The 24,181-nt window shown below is 40.8% G+C and overlaps 2 protein-coding genes and 1 non-coding gene across 3 annotated transcripts; 2 read left to right on the forward strand and 1 right to left on the reverse strand.

Annotated features, from left to right (window-relative positions):
* Positions 1-501, forward strand: LOC112730365 (uncharacterized). The gene has a single exon (XM_025780453.1). The coding sequence runs from the start codon at positions 1-3 to the stop codon at positions 499-501; it is 501 nt and encodes a 166-aa protein (XP_025636238.1).
* A 5,875-nt stretch (positions 502-6,376) lies between these two features.
* LOC112731262 (small nucleolar RNA R71) lies at positions 6,377-6,484 on the reverse strand. The gene has a single exon (XR_003167049.1). It is a non-coding gene; the product is annotated as a small nucleolar RNA R71 (small nucleolar RNA).
* Positions 6,485-21,463: 14,979 nt separating this feature from the next.
* Positions 21,464-23,278, forward strand: LOC112730366 (uncharacterized). The gene is made up of 5 exons (XM_025780454.1): positions 21,464-21,802; positions 21,857-22,351; positions 22,448-22,492; positions 22,592-22,836; positions 22,897-23,278. Exons 1-5 carry the CDS (start codon positions 21,464-21,466, stop codon positions 23,276-23,278), a joined length of 1,506 nt encoding a protein of 501 aa, XP_025636239.1.
* The last annotated feature ends 903 nt before the right edge of the window (positions 23,279-24,181 follow it).

A 24,181-nucleotide genomic window follows, 5' to 3' on the forward strand; every position in this document is an offset into this window, starting at 1 on the left:
ATGTGGGCGACCCCTTTCCACCACTCGATCCTTGGAGTTCGGCTGCCGAAGCACTTTGATAAGCCAACAGATATGAGGTACGATGGGACTCAAGATCCCCAGGAGCATCTAACAGCCTTTGAAGCCAGGATGAACCTGGAAGGAGTAGGCGATGAAGTAAGGTGCCGCGCTTTCCCCGTAACCTTAGCAGGACCGGCGATTCGTTGGTTTAATGCCCTCCCTCAGGGCTCCATAACCACCTTTGCCGACATCAGTCGTGCCTTCTTGGCTCAGTTCACCACACATATCACTAAAGCGAAGCACCTGATCAATCTGCTAGGAGTAACGCAAAGAACCGGCGAGCCGACCCGAAAGTATCTAGATAGATTCAACGACGAGTGTTTGGAGATTGACGGCCTAACCGATTCGGTGTCCAGCTTGTGCTTGACCAACGGGTTATTGAATGAGGATTTCAGGAAACACCTTACCACCAAACCCGTTTGGACAATGCAAGAAATCTAGAACGTGGCTAGGGAGTATATCAACGATGAAGGAGTTAGCCAGGTCGTGGCAGCCAATAAGCGGCAGCCCGCCTACTCCAATGCTCGCCCGCCCGGCAGTGGAAAAAGGTCGAAGGAGCACTCCAAAGATGGAGGATCAGCTAAAACCTTCAAGCCGTTTCCCGGGTAGGGAAGTTCACCAACTATACCCCTCTATCAGCTCCAATTGTTGAAGTCTATCAGTAGATCGCTGACAAGGGCATCTTGTCGAAGCCCCGACAACTCAAGGACAGGATGGGAGGAAACAAAAACCTCTATTTCAATTACCACAAGGGCTATGGCCATAAGATCCAAGACTGCTTCGACCTGAAAGACGCCCTGGAGCAAGCTATTCGGGAAGGAAAGTCGGCTGATTTCTCCCACCTTATAAGGGAACCGAGGAGGCGGGACCACGATCGATCAACGAGGACAAAAGCTGAGCCGTGAGACAAAGACGGGAGCCCGAGGAGGACAATGAGCGCGGCCTCACTGTTGTAAACGTGGTGATCGGAAGAGATGTTCCCCCCAGATCAAAATCGGCTATCAAGAAGGACGCCAAAGTCTTAGCTATGTCCTCTGGCCCCACGCCGCCCTCCCAGAGGGTACCGTCGATATCATTCGGCCCCGAAGATCAATGGTTTGACGAGGTCACAGAGAACCCTCCAATGGTGATCACATCTAGGGTGGGCACCGGCTTAGTGAAACGGATTCTGGTAGACATGGTAGCTGATTCCAATATCATGTTCCGCAATGTATTTGATGCTTTGGGCCTACGGGATACCGACTTGAGGGGCCACCAACACGGCATGGTTGGTCTAGGCAATAACTTCATCAAGTCCAACGGAGTAGTTTCCCTCCTGGTCCTCATCGGTGGAGGCCGAGGAAAGAGGTCGCTAATGGCAGAGTTTGTTGTCTTAAGAGACTCCACGACCTACAACCTCATCTTGGGGAGGAAGACCATCAACGAGTTTGGGGCGGTGATTTGCACCAAACTGCTATTAATAAAATTTGTTGCTGATGATGGGTCAGTGGGGACCATCAGGAGAGATCTAGAAATGGCGGTCGCATGTGACAACGCCAGCCTCTCCCTGAGGAAGAAATCTAAAGAAGCATCCGGTGTCTTTCTAGCTGACCTGGATGACAGGGTTGATGACAAACCCAGGCCGGAACCCGAGGGGGACCTCGAAAATTTCAGGGTCGGCGACTCGGATGAAAAGTTTACCTTTGTAAACAGAAACCTGCCCCATGACTTGAAAGAACCCCTGATGGAGATGATCAGAGCCAACGGCGATTTGTTTGCCTGGACTCCGGCCAACATGCCGGGAATAGACCCCCAGTTCATGTCACATCAACTAGCCGTGAGACTGGAGGCAAAGCCAGTGGCCCAAAGGAGGAGAAAAATGTCCTAAGAAAGGGCAAAAGAGGTGGCCAGGCAAACGGCCAGTCTACTAGAAGCGGGCTTCATCCGGGAACTCGACTACTCGACGTGGTTGTCGAATGTAGTCTTGGTTAAAAAGCCCAGTGGGAAATGGAGAATATGTGTGGATTATTCCGACCTTAACAAAACATGTCCCAAGGACTCTTTTCCCCTTCCCAACATTGACGCTCTTGTTGACGCGGCGGCGGGTTACCGGTATCTGAGTTTCATGGATGCCTATTCTGGGTACAATCAGATACCGATGCACCGGCCAGATGAAGAGAAAACGACGTTTATAACGCCAGGAGGGACATACTGCTACAAGGTAATGCCATTTGGGCTGAAGAACCCAGGGGCTACTGATGCACCACTATTTCGTGGTACATCTTGTACTTAATTGAGTGGATTTTATCCACTATTCTCACATTCAGTCATGTAATTGCATGTTTTACATTTTCCTTCCTGATTTTGTGCTATGATTGAAAACATGCTTCTTTGGTCTTAATTTGGCTAATTTTAATCATCTCTTATTACCATTCAATGCCTTGATATGTGTTTAAGTGTTTTGATGAGCGGATAATTTATACTCTTTTTGGCATTGTTTTTAGTATATTTTTAGTAGGATCTAGTTACTTTTAGGGATATTTTTATTAGTTTTTATGCTAAATTCACATTTCTAGACTTTACTATGAGTTTGTGTATTTTTCTATGATTTAAGGTATTTTCTGGCTGAAATTGAGGGACTTGAGCAAAAATCAGATTCAGAGGTTGAAGAAGGACTGCAGATGCTGTTGGATTCTGACCTCCCTGCACTCAAAGTTGATTTTCTAGAGCTACAGAACTCCAAATGGCACGCTCTCAATTGCGTTGGAAAGTAGACATCCAAGTCTTTCCAGCAATATATAATAGTCCATACTTTGTCCGAGTTTAGATGACGTAAACTGGCGTTGAACGCCAGTTCCATGTTGCAGTCTGGCGTTCAGCGCCAGAAACAAGTTGCAAAGTAGAGTTCAACGCCAGAAACACGTTACAAACTGGCGTTCAACTCCAAAATTGACCTCTCCACGTGAAAGCTTCATGCTCAGTCCAAGCACACACCAAGTGGGCCCCGGAAGTGGATTTCTGCATCAATTACTTACTTCTGTAAACCCTAGTAGCTAGTCTAGTATAAATAGGACTTTTTACTATTGTATTTTAGATCTTCGGATTCTCTTTGATTAGTTTTATGCTATCTTAGACCTTTATGGGGGCTGGCCATTTAGCCATACCTGAACCTTTCACTTATGTACTTTCAACAGTAGAGTTTCTACACTCCATAGATTAAGGTGTGGAGCTCTGCTATTCCTCATGAATTAATACAAAGTACTACTGTTTTTCTATTCAATTCAAGCTTATTCCACTTCTAAGATATCCATTCGCACCCAAGAACATGATGAATGTGATGATTCTGTGACGCTCATCATCATTCTCACTTACGAACACGTGCCTGACAAACACTTCCGTTCTACATGCAAACAAGCTAGAATGAATATCTCTTAGATATCTAATACAGGGGACCGAGTCCGAGATATTAGAATCTTCGTGGTATAAGTTAGAACCCGTGGATAGCCATTCCTGAGATCTGAAAAGTATAAACTTTGTCTGTGGTATTTCGAGTAGGATCTGGGAAGGGATGGCTGTGACGAGCTTCAAACTCGCGAGTGCTGGGCATAGTGACAGACGCAAAAGGATAGTAAATCCTATTCTAGTATGATCGAGAACCGACAGATGATTAGTTGTGCCGTGACAGAGCATTTGGATCTTTTTCACTGAGAGGATGGGATGTAGCCATTGACAACGGTGATGCCCTACATAAAGCTTGCCATGGAAAGGAGTAGGAAGGATTGGATGAAGACAGCAGGAAAGCAGAGGTTCAGAGGAACGAAAGGCATCTCTATACGCTTATCTGAAATTCTCACCAATGAATTACATAAGTACCACTATCCTATTTTATATTTTATTTATCTTTTACTTATCAATTCATAAAATCAGTTTAATCCGTCTGACTGAGATTTACAAGGTGACCATAGCTTGCTTCAAGCCGACAATCTCCGTGGGATCGACCCTTACTCACGTAAGGTTTATTTCTTGGACGACCCAGTGCACTTGCTGGTTAGTTGTACGAAGTTGTGACACAGAATTAAGAACATGAACGTGCATATTGAGTTTTTAGCGCCGTTACCAAAGAAGGAATGATCACGATTTTGCACACCAAGTTTTTGGCGCCGTTGCCGGGGATTGTTCGAGTTTGGACAACTGACGGTTCATCTTGTTGCTCAGATTAGGTAATTTTATTTTAATTTTAAGTTCTTATTATTCCTATTTTCGAAAAAAAATACAAAAAATTTCTTCTTTTTTTGTTTTTACAAAATTAATTTTCGAAAATCCAAAAAAAAAAATTTGATTGATAAAATCACAAAATCAAAAATATTTTTGTGTTTCTTGTTTGAGTCTAGAGTCAATTTTTAAGTTTGGTGTCAATTGCATGCGTTTCTTTTTCTCATGAATTTTCGAAAATTCATCATATGTTCTTCATGATCTTCAAGTTGTTCTTGGCCAGTCTTCTTGTTTGATCTTTGCATCTTCTTGTTGTGCATCTTTTCTTGTTCTTCATATGCATTTTTGCGTTCATAATGTCTAAAGTTTGAAAATTTCTAAGTTTGGTGTCTTGCATATTTTTCTTTTCTTAAAAATTTTCAAAAATAAGTCTTGATATTCATCTTGATCTTCAAAGTGTTCTTGGTGTTCATCTTGACATTCAAAGTGTTCTTGCATGCATTATGTGTTTTGATTCATAATTTTTATGTTATGAGTCTTTTTCATATTTTTCTTTTTCTTCATTAAAAATTCAAAAATCAAAAAATATCTTTCCCTTTTTCTCTCTTAAAATTTCGAAAATTTGGATTGACTTTTTCAAAAATTTTTAAATCTAGTTGTTTCTTATGAGTCAAGTCAAATTTTCAATTTAAAAAATCTTATCTTTCTAAAATTTTTTTCAAAAATCAAATCTTTTTCAAATTTTCTTAATAATTTCGAAATTTTTAAAATTAATTTTCAAAAATCATATCTTTTTCTTATCTTTATTTCATATTTTCGAAATTAATACTAACATTTAATATGATTGATTCAAAAATGTTAAGTTTGCTACTTGCCTAGTAAGAAAGGTTCAATCTTTAAATTTTAAAATCTTATCTTTTTGTTCCTTGTTAGTCAAGTAATCAACTTTAATTTTAAAAATCAAATCTTTTTAAATTTCTTTTTCAAATATTTTTTTTTAAAAATAAGTTTCAATCAATCACATCTTTTTGTTTCAATCATATCTTTTTTTAATTTCAATCATATCTTTTTCAAATTCAATTTCAAAATCTTTTCTAACTTCTTTCCTAACCTCTTATCTTTTTAAATTTGATTTTCAAATCTTTTTCAATCAATCCTATCTTTTTGTTTCAATCATATCTTTTTCAAAGCTACCTAACTAATTCTCTCTTAAATTTTCGAAAATACATCCCCTCTTTTTCAAAATTTCATTTTAATTAACTAATTAGTTTTAATTTTAAATTTAATTTAATTTAATTTTCGAATTCTAAGTTTAATTTTAAAAATATTTTTATTTTTATTTTCGAAATTTAACTTTAAATTTTTAGTTTTATTTTTCGAATTCTCTCACCTCTCTTCTCCTTCTATTTATTTATTCATCTACTAACACTTCTCTTCCATCCAAAAATTCGAACCCCATCTCCCTCTCTGTGTTCGAGTTTTTCCTCTTCTCTTCCTTACATTACATTCTTTTCTTCTTCTACTCACATAAAGGAATCTCTATACTGTGACATAGAGGATTCCATATTTTCTTTGGTGTTCCCTTCTTTTTCATATGAGCAGGAACAAGGATAAGAACATTCTTGTTGAAGCTGATCCTGAACCTGAAAGAACTCTGAAGAGGAAGCTAAGGGAAGCTAAAGCACAACTCTCTAGAGAAAATCTGACAGAAATTTTCGAAAAAGAAGAAGATATAGCCGAAAATAATAACAATGCTAGGAGGATGCTTGGTGACTTCACTGCACCTAATTCCAATTTACATGGAAGAAGCATCTCAATCCCTGCCATTGGAGCAAACAATTTTGAGCTTAAACCTCAATTAGTTTCTCTGATGCAACAGAACTGCAAGTTTCATGGACTTCCATCTGAAGATCCTTTTCAGTTCTTGACTGAATTCTTGCAGATCTGTGATACTGTTAAGACCAATGGGGTTGATCCCGAGGTCTACAGGCTTATGCTTTTCCCGTTTGCTGTAAGAGACAGAGCTAGAGTATGGTTGGATTCTCAACCTAAAGATAGCCTGAACTCTTGGGATAAGCTGGTCATGACTTTCTTAGCCAAGTTTTTTTCTCCTCAAAAGCTTAGTAAACTTAGAGTGGATGTTCAAACCTTCAGACAGAAAGAAGGTGAATCCCTCTATGAAGCTTGGGAGAGATATAAGCAACTGACCAAAAAGTGTCCTTCTGACATGCTTTCAGAATGGACCATTCTGGATATATTCTATGATAGTCTATCTGAACTATCAAAGATGTCATTGAACCATTCTGCAGGTGGATCCATTCACCTAAAGAAAATACCTGCAGAAGCTCAAGAACTCATTGACATGGTTGCTAATAACCAGTTCATGTACACTTCTGAGAGGAATCCTGTAAGTAATGAGACGCCTTAGAAGAAGGGAGTTCTTGAAATTGATACTCTGAATGCCATATTGGCTCAGAATAAAATATTAACTCAGCAAGTCAATATGATCTCTCAGAGTCTGAATGGATTGAATGAATCATCCAACAATACTCAAGAGGCATCTTTTGAGGAAGAAGCTTATGATCCTGAGAACCCTGCAATAGCAGAGGTGAATTACATGGGTGAACCTTATGGAAACACCTATAATCCCTCATGGAGAAATCATCCAAATCTCTCATGGAAGGATCAACAAAAGCCTCAACAAGGCTTTAATAATGGTGGAAGAAACAGGTTTAGCAATAGCAAGCCTTTTCCATCATCTTCTCAGCAACAGACAGAGAACTCTGAACAAAACACCTCTAATTTAGCAAACTTAGTCTCTGATCTGTCCAAGGCCACTCTAAGTTTCATGAGTGAAACAAGGTACTTCATAAGAAATTTGGAGGCACAAGTGGGCCAGCTGAGTAAGAAAATCACTGAAACACCTCCTAGTACTCTCCCAAGCAACACTGAAGAGAACCCAAAAGGAGAGTGCAAGGCCATTGATATAATCAATATGGCCGAATGCATGGAGGACAGAGAGGACGTAAACCCCACTGAGGATAACCTCATGGGACATCTCTCAAGCAAGAAGGAGTTCCCCCTTTGAGGAACCAAAGGACTCTGAGGCTCATCTAGAGACCATAGAGATTCCAATGAACCTCCTTATGCCCTTCATGAGCTCTGATGAGTATTCTTCTTCTGAAGAGAATGGGGATGTTACTGAAGAGCAAGTTGCCAAGTACCTTGGTGCAATCATGAGGCTGAATGCCAAATTATTTGGCAATGACACTTGGGAAGATGAACCTCTCTTGCTCATCAATGAACTGAATGATCTGGATCAACTGACATTACCTCAGAAGAAATAGGATCCTGGAAAGTTCCTAATACCTTGTACCATAGGCACCATGACCTTTGAGAAGGCTCTTTGTGACCTTGGGTCAGGGATAAATCTCATGCCACTCTCTGTAATGGAGAAACTGGGAATCCTTGAGGTACAGGCTGCCAATTTTTCATTAGAGATGGCAGACAAATCTATGAAAATGGCTTATGGACTAGTAGAGGATGTGCTAGTAAAGGTTGAAGGCCTTTACATCCCTGCTGATTTCATAATCCTAGACACTGGGAAGGACGAGGATGAATCCATCATCCTTGGAAGACCCTTCCTAGCCACAGCAAAAGCTGTGATTGATGTGGACAGAGGAGAATTGATCCTTTAACTTAATGAAGACAACCTTGTGTTTAAAACTCAAGGATCTCCTTCTGTAACCATAGAGAGAAAGCATGACAAGCTTCTCTCAGTACAGAGTCAAATAAAGCCCCCACAATCAAACTCTAAGTTTGGTGTTGGAAGGCCCCAGCCAAACTCTAAGTTTGGTGTTGAATCCCCACATCCAAACTCTAAGTTTGGTGTTGGGAGTCTATAAAATTGACATGATCACTTGTGTGGCTCCATGAGAGCCCACTGTCAAGCTATTGACATAAAAGAAGCGCTTGTTGGGAGGCAACCAAATTTTTATTTATTTAACTCTATTTTTATTTTTATTGTTCTTTCATGTTTTATTAGGTTCATGATCATGTAGAGTCACAAAATAAATCCAAAAATTAAAAATAGAATAAAAAACAGCAAAAGAAAAATCACACCCTGGAGGAAGGACTTACTGGCGTTTAAACGCCAGTAAGGAGCATCTGGCTGGCGTTCAACGCCAGAACAGAGCATGGATCTGGCGTTGAACGCCAGAAGCAAGCAACATCCTGGCGTTCAAACGCCAGGAATGCACCCTGAGAAGAGCTGGCGCTGAACGCCAGAAACAAGCATAGAACTGGCGTTCAACGCCAGAATTATGTTGCATATGGGCGTTGAACGCCCAGAACAAGCATCACTTCGGCGTTTAAACGCCAGAAATGCATGCAAAGGTGTTTTACATGCCTAATTGGTGCAGGGATGTAAATCCTTGACACCTTAGGATCTGTGGACCCCACAGGATCACCTCAGCATCTATGGACCCCTCAGGATCCCCACCTACCTCCACTCATATTCTCCCCTCTTCTCATTCATCTTCTCTTCCCAATAAACACCCTTCCCCAAAACCCTTCACCAATCACCTCAATCTCTCTTCCCTATTACCACCTACCACCACTCACATCCATCCACTCTTCCCCATAAACCCCACCTACCTTCAAAATTCAAAATCACTTTCCCACCTAAACCCACCCAATATGGCCGAACCTACTCCCTCCCCCCTCACTATATAAACCTCTCTATCCATCCTTCATTTTCACACAACACAACCCTACCTTCTATACCTTGGCCGAATACACCCCCCTCACTCTCCTCCATATTTTCTCTTTTTCTACTTCTTTTCTTTCTTCTCTTTCTCGAGGGTGAGCAATATTCTAAGTTTGGTGTGGTAAAAGTATAAGCTTTTTGTTTTTCCATTACCATTGATGGCACCTAAGACCGGAGAAACCTCTAGAAAAGGGAAAGGGAAGACAAAAGCTTCCACCTCCGAGTCATGGGAGATGGAGAGATTCATCTCCAAAGCCCATCAAGACCACTTCTATGATGTTGTGGCCAAGAAGAAGGTGATCCCTGAGGTCCCCTTCAAACTCAAGAAAAATGAGTATCCGGAGATCCGACATGAGATCCAAAGAAGAGGTTGGGAAGCCCTAACCAACCCCATTCAACAAGTCGGAGTCCTAATGGTTCAAGAGTTCTATGCAAACGCATGGATCACTAGGAACCATGATCAAAGTGTGAACCCGAATCCAAAGCATTGGCTCACCATGGTTTGGGGGAAATACTTAGATTTTAGTCCGGAGAATATAAGGCTGGCGTTCAACTTGCCAATGATGGAGGAAAACGCACGCCCCTACACAAGAAGAGTCAACTTTGATCAAAGGTTGGACCAAGTCCTCATGGACATATGTGTGGAAGGAGCTCAATGGAAGATTGACTCAAAAGGCAAATCGGTTCAACTGAGAAGACTGGACCTTAAGCCTATAGCTAGAGGATGGTTGGAGTTCATTCAACGCTCAATCATTCCCACTAGCAACCGGTCTGAAGTTACTATAGACCGGGCCATCATGATCCACAGTATCATGATTGGGGAGGAAGTGGAGGTTCATGAGATTATACCTCAAGAACTCTACAAGGTGGCTGACAAGTCCTCCACTATGGCAAGGTTAGCCTTTCCTCACCTCATTTGCCATCTATGTAATTCGGCTGGGATTGACATAGAGAGAGATATCCTCATTGATGAGGACAAGCCCATCACTAAGAAAAGGATGGAGCCAACAAGAGAGCCTATTCATGGATCTCAAGGGACGCATGAAGAAGCTCATCACCAAGAAATCCCTGAGATGCCTCAAGGGATGCACCTTCCTCCACAGAATTTTTGGGAGCAAATCAACACCTTCCTAGAAGAATTAAGTTCCAACATGGGACAACTAAGAGTGGAACATCAAGAGCACTCCATCATCCTTCATGAAATTAGAGAAGATCAAAGAGCAATGAAGGAGGAGCAACAAAGACAAGGAAGAGACATAGAAGAGCTCAAGGACATCATTGGTTCCTCAAGAAGGAAACGCCACCATCACTAAGGTGGACTCATTCTTTCTTCTTAAAATTTTCTGTTTTTCATTTTTTTATGTTAAATATTTATCTATGTTTGTGTCTTATTACATGATTATTAGTATTTAAGTGTCTATGTCTTAAAGTTATGAATATGAATCCATCACCTCTCTTAAATGAAAACTGTTTTAATTACAAAAGAATAAGAAGTACATGGTTTCGAATTCATCCTTGAAACTGGTTTAATTAGTTTGATGTGGTGACAATGCTTTTTGTTTTCTAAATGAATGCTTGAACAGTGCATATGTCTTTTGAAGTTGTTGTTTATGAATGTTAAATATGTTGGCTCTTGAAAGAATGATGAAAAGGAGACATGTTATTTGATAATCTGAAAAATCATAAAAATGATTCTTGAAGCAAGAAAAAGCAGTGAATACAAAAGCTTGCAAAAAATATATATATATGCGAAAAAAAAAAGAAGAAAATAGAAAAAGAAAAAGCAAGCAGAAAAAGCCAAAAGCTCTTAAAACCAAAAGGCAAGAGCAAAAAGCCAATAGCCCTTAAAACCAAAAGGCAAGGGTAATAAAAAGGATCCAAGGCTTTGAGCATCAGTGGATAGGAGGGCCTAAAGGAATAAAATCCTGGCCTAAGCGGCTAAAACAAGCTGTCCCTAACCATGTGCTTGTGGCGTGAAGGTGTCAAGCCAAAAGCTTGAGACTGAGCGGTTAAAGTCAAGGTCCAAAGCAAAAACAGAGTGTGCTTAAGAACCCTGGACACCTCTAATTGGGGACTTTAGCAAAGCTGAGTCACAATCTGAAAAGGTTCACCCAGTTATGTGTCTGTGGCATTTATGTATCCGGTGGTAATATTGGAAAACAAAGTGCTTAGGGCCACGGCCAAGACTCATAAAGTAGCTGTGTTCAAGAATCAACATACTGAACTAGGAGAATCAGTAATACTATCTGAATTCTAAGTTCCTATAGATGCCAATCATTCTGAACCTCAATGGATAAAGTGAGATGCCAAAACTATTCAAGAGGCAAAAAGCTACAAGTCCCGCTCATCTGATTGGAGCTAAGTTTCATTGATAGTTTGGAATTTATAGTATATTCTCTTCTTTTTATCCTATTTGATTTTCAGTTGCTTGGGGACAAGCAACAATTTAAGTTTGGTGTTGTGATGAGCGGATAATTTATACGCTTTTTGGCATTGTTTTTAGTATATTTTTAGTAGGATCTAGTTACTTTTAGGGATGTTTTTATTAGTTTTTATGATAAATTTACATTTCTGGACTTTACTATGAGTTTGTGTGTTTTTCTGTGATTTCAGGTATTTTCTGGCTGAAATTGAGGGACTTGAGCAAAAATCAGATTCAGAGGTTGAAGAAGGACTGCAGATGCTGTTGGATTCTGACCTCCCTGCACTCAAAGTTGATTTTCTGGAGCTACAGAACTCTAAATGGAGCGCTCTTAATTGAGTTGGAAAGTAGACATCCAGGGATTTCCAGCAATATATAATAGTCCATACTTTGCCCGAGTTTAGATGATGTAAACTGGCGTTAAACGCCAGTTTCATGTTACAGTCTGGCGTTCAGCGCCAGAAACAAGTTGCAAAGTGGAGTTCAATGCCAGAAACACGTTACAAACTGGCGTTCAACTCCAAAATTGACCTCTCCACGTGAAAGCTTCATGCTCAGCCCAAGCACACACCAAGTGGGCCCCGGAAGTGGATTTCTACATCAATTACTTACTTCTGTAAACCCTAGTAGCTAGTCTAGTATAAATAGGACTTTTTACTATTGTATTTTAGATCTTCGGATTCTTTTTGATTAGTTTTATGCTATCTTAGACCTTTATGGGGGCTGGCCATTCGGCCATGCCTGAACCTTTCACTTATGTATTTTCAACGGTAGAGTTTCTACACTCCATAGATTAAGGTGTGGAGCTCTGCTGTTCCTCATGAATTAATACAAAGTACTACTGTTTTTCTATTCAATTCAAGCTTATTCCGCTTCTAAGATATCCATTCGCACCCAAGAACATGATGAATGTGATGATTATGTGACGCTCATCATCATTCTCACTTATGAACACGTGCCTGACAAACACTTCCGTTCTACATGCAAACAAGCTAGAATGAATATCTCTTAGATATCTAATACAGGGGACCGAGTCTGAGATATTAGAATCTTCGTGGTATAAGTTAGAACCCGTGGATAGCCATTCCTGAGATCCGGAAAGTCTAAACCTTGTCTGTGGTATTCCGAGTAGGATCTGGGAAGGGATGGCTGTGACGAGCTTCAAACTCGCGAGTGCTGGGCGTAGTGACAGACGCAAAAGGATAGTAAATCCTATTCCAGTATGATCGAGAACCGACAGATGATTAGTCGTGCCGTGACAGAGCATTTGGACCTTTTTCACTGAGAGGATGGGATGTAGCCATTGACAACGGTGATGCCCTACATAAAGCTTGCCATGGAAAGGAGTAGGAAGGATTGAATGAAGACAGCAGTAAAGCAGAGGTTCAGAGGAACGAAAGGCATCTCTATATGCTTATCTGAAATTCTCACCAATGAATTACATAAGTACCACTATCCTATTTTATATTTTATTTATCTTTTACTTATCAATTCATAAAATCAGTTTAATCCGCCTGACTGAGATTTACAAGGTGACCATAGCTTGCTTCAAGCCGACAATCTCCGTGGGATCGACCCTTACTCACGTAAGGTTTATTACTTGGACGACCCAATGCACTTGCTGGTTAGTTGTACGAAGTTGTGAAACAGAATTAAGAACATGAACGTGCGTATTGAGTTTTTAGTGCCGTTACCAAAGAAGGAATGATCACGATTTCGCACACCATGTTTCCAGGGTTTACAGGGCAGGAATGGCTTAGAGGATAGAAAGGAAGTATGCAAAAGTGGAAGAAATACAAGAAATTAAAGGAACTGCTAAAGCTGTCCAGCCTGACCTCTTCGTACTAATTCGACCATAACTTGAGCTACAGAGGTCCAAATGAGGCAGTTCTAGTTGCGTTAGAAAGCTAACATCCGGGGCTTTGAAAAGATATATAATTTGCTATAGTTTGCACGCTGTTAGGCGACGTGCACGCGTGGATCACGCGCACGCATGACCTGGAGAAAATTCAATCCACGCGTACGCGTGGACGACGCGTACGCGTGACTTTGCCGCATGCTAGACGTATCAGAAATCGTTGGGGTGATTTTTGGACTATTTTTAACCCAGTTTTCGGACCAGAAAACACATATTAGAGGCTACAGAGTGGGGGAATCAAGAGACAACTTCTCATTATTCATACTTTTAGGTCTTAGATGTAGTTTCTAGAGAAAGAGGCTCTCTCATCTCTCTTAGGTTTTAGGATTTAGGATCTCTTCTTTCAATTTTCAGGTTCAATGTTCTTTTGATTTAGTTTCTCTTCTACTTTCATTTATTCTAGCATTCTAGTTTATTTATTTTTCCAATTTAGTTTATGAATTCTCATGTTTAATTTGATTTTCTATTTAATGCAATTTGAGGTATTTCAGATTTATGATTGCTTTCTTCAATTCATAATATTGATGCTTTCAATTTAAGTTAGATTTTTCTAACTTGGCTTTGGAGTTGATTATTATTTGGAGACCCTTGAGTTGGAAGACTCAAGAGTTAATTTGTGATTGGCTCTCTAGCCACTAACGCTAATCCTTCCCAAGGGAGAGGATTCGGACTTGTGAATAGAAGTTGGCTCCCAACTTAACTTTCCTTTATTTAGTAAAGGATAACTAAGTAGAGACAATAACCTATTACTATTAACCTTGAGAAATCCAACAAGGATAGAACTTCCAATTAATCTTCTCCTAGCCAAGGCTTTTTAATTTAATTACATAAAACCTCTTGTTTATTTTTATTGCCTTAATTTATAATTATTTATTTTCCCATTCTTCAACTCTAAAAATTCTCAGAAAACCTATAACCAATAATAACACACTTCCCTGCAATTCCTTGAGAGACGACCCGAGGTTTAAATACTTCGGTTATTACTTTTTAGGGGTTTTGTTACTTGTGACAACCAAACTTTGGTATGAAAGGATTCTTGTTGGTTTAGAAACTATACTTTCAACGAGACTTTATTTGTGAAATTCTTTACTAGCAAAAATCCGTTCATCAAAATGGTGCCGTTGTCGGGGAATTGCAGACGTGTGCCTTATTATTGGTTATTATAAATATTTACTTTTTCGTTTCTTTGTTAGTGTTTCTTATTTTAGGAGTTTATTTTCATTAATTTTTATTAGTTTTTATTTCTTTAGCTACTATGAATTCTCACCCCTTTGGCTTTAAGTTTGGTTCCAATGTTGTTGTAAGGAATGGAAGCTATAATGAGAATAGGCATCAAGGTTGGAAGAATCAAAGATGGGAGGAGCCACAAGGATTTGATCAACCCTCTTGGCAACAACCCCCTCCAATGCGCTATAACCAACAACCATTCTATGATGCATACCAAGACAATAGTCATGGTAGACCTTTTCGCGACAACCAACCTCCACTAAATTACTATGGTCAAGAGCCATTCCAGGGTGCATATCAAGATGATGAATATGGTGGACCCCCTTGTAGTTACCAACAAGCCCCACCATATGCTTATGAACCCCCTCCTCAACATGACTTTGAACCACCATACCAACAAGTCCCTTACCATCAAACACCCCCATATGACCCTAATCCTTACCCACCATGCCAAGAACCTTATGAGCCATACTTAGAAATACCCCAATCCCAACACAATTACTCTCAAGAACCAACACCTCAATATACGCCATCTCCATATCCTTATCAAGAAGAACCACCTCCGTATTATGAGCCCTTTCTCCCAACAAATAAACCCTCCTATCCACCCCAACCTCCATTGGATAACAACACACTTATCTCTAATCTCATTGGTCTCGCCTCTAAAATCCAAAATCTTATATCCCGCAGAAACCAACCCTCCACCTCCAATATTCAACCCTCAAACTCTAGTGCGCTTCCTTTCAACCACATAATGATCTTCCCATCCCATCACCACCCTCCATGGAAGAGCACCCACATCCATTAATCCAAGAGCAAGATGATCCCAACTATGCTATTGACAAGAAACAAGAAAAAAGGGATCGTCTTTGCGAATTCATACTTCATAAGAAGCTAGATGAAGCCCTACAGGTGGAGGTAGTGGAGACCCTTGAAGTCGAAGGAGTGGTTGAAGAATTAGTGAAGGAAGACATCAAGGAGGAGTCTGATTTTGTCTTAGAGCAAAAGGAGGCCCAAAATGTGGAGGTAGGAGAGACCCTTGTAGATGAAGGAGTAGTTGAAGGGAGTTGTCATGGAAAGGAAATCATCAAGGAGGACTACGAGTTTATACTAAAACAACTGGACAAAGTAGCAATTATTGAAGAAGAAGAAGAGGTTGCAGACTTAGGAGATGCTAAACCTCCATGGGAAAGTCCAGTTATAGAGCCTCCTTCCAAGATGTTTGATGTTGACATTGAGGAGGGTGTACAACCTCCAAGGCATATCATGGTTGAAGACTTTGAAGAGGTTGATCAAGAGATGGAGATTAAAGAAGAAGAAGCACAACCCCCTATGCCCTTGGTAAGCCATGAAGAAGAGTTTGAATTGGAAGAAAGCTACCAAGAGGAAGAGGTTGAAACTGAAGAAGCTCGCAAAGAGGTGGAAGTTGCCAAGGGAAAGCTCAAGGGAATAGAGCTGGAAATCACCTTGCCAAAGTTGTTGGAGACCTCTCTCCCAAAGCCATCACCATCCATTCCTCCATTCAAGTGGGTAAATCTTTCATCTCTAAGCTTAATTAGCCCACTTGAATATGGGCTACTTGAGATGGATGGTCAGCTTAGAGCTCTTTGTGGCTTTAAGAGTAAGAGGGAGATAGTTAGTGATTGGCAACACAATCCTAGGTTCGTTGTGGTTGGGAGCTCAAAATCTAAATGTAAGGGTTGGTGTAGAGCTCGAATGAATGGGTCTAGGAAGCTGTTTGGATGCCTTAGTGAGAACTTGGATTGCTTACCAACCGGATGGAACCATGATGATCAACCTGAAGACGGGTGTAGACTCAAGATTTGGGATCCGGGAATATATGAGGATCAATTTTGGGAGCTCAAAGCTTGTGAAAAATCCCATCAAAGCTTGGAAAATTTACTTGGTGTTGATAGAACTAATTGGAAGTCCAAGCATTGGTGGAAGTTTCAGGATGAGTTCAAGCATAAGCCACCATGACAAAGAGCTCACCAAATGTCCAACTTAAGGACTTTAACTAAAAGTGATAGGTGGGAGACAACCCACCATGGAATGATCGTCTCTTTTTATTCTTAGTTTTATTTTATTTTAATTTTATCAGTGTTAATTCATAAATTCTGCATCATCACCTGCATTTTGCATTCTGCATATATATAAAAAAAAGAAAGAAAAGTGCGTCCCACGCGTACGCGTGGGCGACGTGTGCGCGTCACCCGTATTTTAGTCACCCCACGCGTAAGCGTCAGCGACGCGTACGCGTGGATCGCCAGATCGGCGTCAATGGGTGATTTGGCTGAGAGTTGTGCTGCCTTGGTGCTGGTATTGTGCGTTTAGCACAACCAGTGGTCACGCGTATGCGTGACCGACGCTTACGCGTCACTAGGATTCTTGCTCACCCACGCGTAAGCGTGGATGACGCTTACGCGTCACCTCTTCTTTTGCACACCCACGCGTACACGTGGGCAAAACTTACGCATCGCTTCGCAGATTCCATTCTTCTCCTTTCTTCTCTCCCTTCTCCTTCTTCTCTCCTCCTTTCTTACTTCCTTCTTTATCATCTCTTTAACTTCTCATCCCTCCTCACTTTCATTCCATTTTACTTAATTTAATTACATACTTTCATTCATTGCATTTTAATTTTATGCATATTTTTACTTCTTTTCTACGTTTATTATTTTTTCATTGGTGTTAAATGTTCTTATTCAACTGTTGTATCTTTTCTGGTATTATTTTGGTGCTTCGTGACTTGTTTCCATTGTTGGGAAATATTATTTATAGGTTAATGCTAATTTTTTATGATACTTGTATTCCATTTGCATTGACATGAACCTATATTGTCTTTCATTACCCACACTCTCTCCCCTATTATTGCACTTTTTGCACTATTGATATGCCATTTGCTTCTATTATTTTCTCATTTGCATGTTGTAGCTACCATGTAATTTAGACCCTCATTATTTGGCATAAACCCACCCATATTTTATTTGTTTTCTATCTTTGCTCCTGGGTTACTTTTCCTCCTATTCCTCTTCTTTCAGGGTGGCCACCGAGAAGGGAAAGGAGAAGTTTCTAAATGGGGCGAACAACAAGTCCATCTGCATAATCCACTAAAGAAAGAGCATCAGTTGGAGCAACTCGCCCACTTGCGCATCTCAGCATGCACCGAGGACGGTGCAATCTTTAAGTGTGGGGAGGTCGATACCGATCTCCGTGGGTTAGTACCTTCCTGTCTCAACACCAATGTTTAAATTTTCTTTGTAGTTAGTTGTTGCATTTGCATGTTTGATTGCATGTTTGTTACATTTTGTGCATATTTTACCAACTACTTGGTTGAAGTAATATTTACTTTTTCAAGAAACTTTTTAGAGTATTTCACTAATTTGAATAAAATTTTTTGTTAAACTTGTTTGAAGAAATTTTATTTTGGAACATGGTTTAGAGCTCGAACACACAAAATCAGTGAGATTTTGCGCCTACTTGATTGGTTGCATTTTATCAACCAAAATTTTATTTTGGTGTGTGTTGTTCTCTCTAAAATTGTGATCTTTGTCTTGCTTAATTCTATATTTCCATTGTTTGATGTATGCATATACTTATATGATTTAGGCCTTGTTTCACTTAGCTTACATACCCATATGGCCTTAACCTTTTCATTATCCTTTGCAAACCAATTTTGAGCCTATTTTACCCCTTTGTTCTTTACTTTAGCTCATCACTAACTCTAAGCGAAAAACAATAATGTCCTTAGTTTGAATCCTTGGTTAGCTTAGACTAGTGACAGTGCTCATGAATTAAGTGTGGGGAAATTGGATTTGCCAATATTTGGTTTGAGAATTGGGTGTTGTGTATTCTTGAGAAAATATGAACAAGAATGTTAAGAACATGTTTATGCATTCAATACCTTAATCATATGCATTGAAAAAGAAAAGAAAAAAATTTATTAAGAAAAGAAAAATAGAAAAAGAAAAAAAAGAAGAAAGAAAAAGAAAAGATAAAGAGCAAATAATAAAAGGGGACAAAATGCCCAAAGTAAATGGTGAAAGCAATGCATATGAGTTGTACTCAAATTCGGATGCATGAATATGTGGAAAACATAATTAATGGGTAGTTAGACTTTATATTATGATTACATGGATTGTCCTAAGTAAGGTGAGAAGTTTAGGTTAATTAAGGATTCAGATTTTAGTCCACTTAACCAAATACAATCCTACCTTGACCCTAATCCCATTACAACCCTTAAAAGACCTCTTGATTTGTGTATTTGTGAATTAAACTTTTGTTGATTAGTAGAAGAAGAGCAAGACTTAGAAAGCAAGATTAGTAGAGAATTGAGAGAATCGAACCTCAAACACCTGAGCGATTAGAGTGTATACACTTCCAATGAGGGTTCGATGCTCGATTCCTTGTTCCTGGCTTTCATGAGCTATCTTCTTCTTGCAAGTCTATTTGTACTTCATTTTTATGATTTGAATTAGTGAAATCCAGTTCATATTTGGTCTTGAAAGATTTATTTACTTTTCACCGAGTAGGTAAAAGCATTTTGTATTTAGCTGCATTCATACAGATAGGTTGCATTTCATATATTCTACCAGTCCTTTTCACTCTTATAGCTTCTCTTGAGCTTAGCATGAGCACATGCTAATGTTTAAGTTTGGGGAGATTTGATGCACCACTATTTCGTGGTACATCTTATGCTTAATTGAGTGGATTTTATCCACTATTCTCACATTTATTCATGTAATTGCATGTTTTACATTTTTCTTCCTGATTTTGTGCTATGATTGAAAACATGCTTCTTTGGTCTTAATTTGGCTAATTTTAATCATCTCTTATTACCATTCGATGCTTTGATATGTGTGTTAAGTGTTTCCAGGGTTTACAGGGCAGGAATGGCTTAGAGGATGGAAAGGAAGCATGCAAAAGTGGAAGAAATACAAGAAACTGAAGGAATTGCTAAAATTGTCCAGCCTGACCTCTTCGTACTAATTCGACCATAACTTTAACTACAGAGGTCCAAATGAGGCGGTTTCAGTTGCGTTGAAAAGCTAACATCCGGGGCTTTGAAAAGATATATAATTTACTATAGTTGACACGCTGTTAGGTGATGCACACGCGTGGATCACGCACACACGTGACCTGGAGAAAATTCAATCCACGCGTACACGTGACTTTGCCACGTGCTGGACGTATCAGAAATCGCTGAGGGCGATTTTTGGGCTGTTTTTAACCTAGTTTTCGGCCTACAAAACACATATTAGAGGCTACAGAGTGGGGAATCAAGAGACAACTTCTCATTATTCATAATTTTAGGTCTTAGATGTAGTTTCTAGAGAGAGAGGCTCTCTCCTCTCTCTTAGGTTTTAGGATTTAGGATCTCTTCTTTCAATTTTCAGGTTCAATGTTCTTTTGATTTAGTTTCTCTTCTACTTTTATTTATTCTAGCATTCTAGTTTATTTATTTTTCCAATTTAGTTTATGAATTCTCATGTTTAATTTGATTTTCTATTTAATGCAATTTGAGGTATTTCAGATTTATGATTGCTTTCTTCAATTCATAATATTGATGCTTTCAATTTAAGTTAGATTTTTCCAACTTGGCTTTGGAGTTGATTATTATTTGGAGACCCTTGAGTTGGAAGACTCAAGAGTTAATTTGTGATTAGCTCTCTAGCCACTAACGCTAATCCTTCCCAAGGGAGAGGATTAGGACTTGTGAATAGAAGTTGGCTCCCAACTTAACTTTCCTTTATTTAGTAAAGGATAACTAAGTAGAGACAATAACCTATTACTATTAACCTTGAGAAATCCAACAAGGATAGAACTTCCAATTAATCTTCTCCTAGCCAAGGCTTTTTAATTTAATTACATAAAACCTCTTGTTTATTTTTATTGCTTTAATTTATAATTATTTATTTTCCCATTCTTCAACTCTAAAAATTCTCAGAAAACCCATAACCAATAATAACACACTTCCCTGCAATTCCTTGAGAGACGTCCCGAGATTTAAATACTTCGGTTATTACTTTTTAGGGGTTTTGTTACTTGTGACAACCAAACTTTTGTATGAAAGGATTCTTGTTGGTTTAGAAACTATACTTTCAACGAGACTTTATTTGTGAAATTCTTTACTAGCAAAAATCCGTTCATCAGCTACGTACCAAAGGTTGATGAATAAGATATTCAAAGACCTCATCGGCAAGACGGTGGAGGTGTACGTAGACGACATCCTGGTCAAAACCGCCAAAGCTGAGGATCTCTTCGGTGACACGATACGAGGCTTAATCCGCTCAAGTGTGCCTTCGCCGTCGAAGCTGGAAAATTGTTGGGGTTTATGATAACCCAAAGAGGAGTGGAAGCCAACCCGGAAAAGTGCAAAGTGATCCTACAAATGAAAAGCCCGGGATATGTGAAAGACGTGTAGAGGCTGACGGGCAGACTCACAGCGCTATGCCGCTTCCTCGGTGCGTCGACGGCCAAAGCTCTGCCCTTCTTTAACCTGATGAAGAAGGGGATCGTGTTCGAGTTGACCCCAGCCTGTGAGGAGGCTTTCAAACACTTCAAAGAGATAATCTCGGCGCCACCTGTCCTCGCGAAGCCTAAGAATGGAAAAGCGCTATACTTGTACTTGGCAGTAACCGATGAGGCATTGGCAGTGGTCTTGGTGCGAGAGGAGGGAAAGATCCAGTAACCAATATATTTTGTGAGTAAAGCACTACAAGGAGCAGAGCTAAAGTACAGCAAGCTGGAGAAGGTGGCCTATGCGCTCCTGACCTCGTCGCGCAGGCTGCGGCAGTACTTTTAAGGACACCAGGTAATCGTCAGGACGGATCAGGCAATCCGACAAATACTCCAGAAACCAGATCTGGTGGGTAGAATGATGACTTGGGTTGTTGAACTCTCCCAATACGACTTGCAGTATGAACCCAAGCACATGATCAAAGCTCAAACCATGGCTGACTTCCTGGTAGAGGTCACAGGGGACCCTGTCGGGACTCTGAACACACGGTGGAAGCTCCACATAGACGGAGCATCCAACCAAATATTCGGAGGAGCAAGAATCATCTTAGAAAACCCAATTGGACTTGTATATGAGCAGTCAATCAAGTTCGAATTACCGGTGTCGAACAATCAAGCAGAATACGAGGCCTTGCTGGGCGGCTTAGCTTTGGCAAGGGAGGTCAGAGCTACCAGACTGGAAATATGCAGTGACTTACAGGTCATGACCTTGCAGATCAATGGGACCTACCAAGCCAGAGATTCACTATTATAGAAATACCTGGAGAAAATCAAAGAGTTGAGTAAGCAATTCGAGGAAGTCACGGTCCAGCACGTCCCGAGAGAGAGGAACACACGGGCAGATCTCCTATCAAAACTAGCGAGCACAAAACCAGAAACGGGGAACCGATCTCTCATCCAAGGTTTGATAAAGGAACCGGCAGTAGCTTTGCATCTGACTCAGGCAGATCCCTCCTGGATGAGCCCAATCATTGATTTCTTGGAAAGGGCCAAACTCCCCAGCGACGAAAAGGTGGCAAAGACAATAAGGCAAGAAGCGGCAAAGTATGCAATCATACAAGGCCAGTTGTTTAAGAAGGGGCTTAGCAAACCCCTGTTGAAGTGCCTACGTCCCGACCAAACGGACTACGTGCTCAGAGAAGTCCATGAAGGATGCTGCAGTCATCACATCGGAGGAAAGGCCCTAGCCAGAAAGCTCATCAGAGCCGGTTATTACTGGCCCTCTATAATGGCAGATTCTAAGGAATTCGTTAGAAGGTGCAAAAGATGCCAAGAGAATGCCAACTTCCACAAAGCACCAGTGACTGAACTGAGGCTACTAACGGCTTCCTGACCTTTCTCGCAGTGGGGAATCGATCTGTTGGGACCCTTCCCAGCTAGGCCAGGGCAGGTCAAATACCTAATAATGGCCATTGATTATTATACAAAGTGGATAGAGGTCGAGCCGCTGGCTAGCATATCCTCGGCAAACTGCCGAAAGTTCATGTAGAGACAGGTAATAGCCAGGTTCGGAATCCCGGATGTCATCATCTCGGATAATGGAACCCAGTTCGCTGATAAGAGATTCGGAGAATTCCTTGCCGGTCTGGGCATACAACAAAAGTTCTCGTCAGTTGAGCATCCCCAGACTAACGGACAAGTCAAAGCAGCGAACAAGGTCATCTTGCAGGGCCTCAAGAAGCGACTTGACCAGCAAAAGGGAGCATGGGCAGACGAGCTAGTATCGGTCCTCTGGTCCTATCTCACAACCTAGCAGTCATCTACCGGGGAGACCCCTTTCCGATTCACATATAGGGTAGACACAATAATACCTGTAGAGATTAGCGAACCGAGCCCGCGGCTACTCCTAGGAGGAGTCGAAGAAGCCATGGAAAAAGACTTGGTGGATGAAGCCAGGGAGATGGCCCACTTGTCAGAGACGGCTTTGAAGCAGAGGATGGCCCTGCACTACAACGCCAAAGTACTCAAGAAAGAGTTCAGGCAGAGCGACCTAGTCCTGCGACGTAACGACGTCGGGCTACCAACACCTGGGAAAGGAAAGCTGGCGGCAAATTGGGAAGGCCCGTACCGGGTGAAGGAGGTGCTCGGCAACGGCGCCTACAGATTGGAACAGCTCGATAGCAAAGAAATACCAAGGACTTGGAACGCGATTAACCTGAGGAGATTCTATCCCTAGCAGCCGAGGCATACAAGGCGAGCAGGAGTCCCACCGGTTTAACCGGGCGAGTAAGATCTGTATTGCTGTATGTGGGATCGTTTGTCCTATGTTTATTGTTTATCCTATGTATTTTTTGCCCTGCATTTATATTACTTGACATTATCATGCCCAATTGATTTTGTTCAAAACTCATCATATTCTCTTTTCGCGCCCAAATTATTAAAACAAAACAAAACGGCACCCCGGGACTGATCACCCCGAGAACCACTAAGCGAGGAATGCAATAAACGGCGGTCAAATTGTTAAAAGCCACAAGTCGGCTCCAATAACTACCAAGCAATTAGTTACAAATACGCCAAAAAACGGCAACCGAGTTTACCAAAACAATATTTGTTACATATACTCCAAAAAACGGCGGCCAAGTTTGCCAAAAGTATATAGAAATCTACATATTACAAAAGTAAAGTACAAAGGCAAGACCAAATCACTTCTTCGGCATGTCGAAAATCTTGCCGTCCTTGATAGTCTTGAAGACGCTAACAGCTGAGGTGTCGAAATCGAGGGCTAGCAACTTTACTTGAGCCTTGAGGGCCTCCTCGGTCATCAAGATAGTGTTCTTCCCCTGCTTCACAGTCTCTTTATACTTCCTTTTCAATTCAGCCGCCTCGTCTTTAGCTGCGGTTGCCGAGGCAAGGGACTCATCACGCTCCTTCTCGACTTCTTTTACCTTGCCCTGGGCAGCGTTGAGCTGACCCTCCAGAGTCATCTCCCGCTCGGTAAGCCGCGCCACGGCGGCATCAAAAGTCTTAACCTTCTATGCGGCAGTAGCCAGCTGCTCCCGAAGTTATTGAACTTCAGCTTTATATTTGTTGTTTGCTTGAATAGAGGACTCAAGCTTGTTCTCCAAGGAATGCGTTCCCG

Source organism: Arachis hypogaea, chromosome 12 (genome assembly GCF_003086295.3).
Source record: "Arachis hypogaea cultivar Tifrunner chromosome 12, arahy.Tifrunner.gnm2.J5K5, whole genome shotgun sequence".
Taxonomy (NCBI): domain Eukaryota; kingdom Viridiplantae; phylum Streptophyta; class Magnoliopsida; order Fabales; family Fabaceae; genus Arachis; species Arachis hypogaea.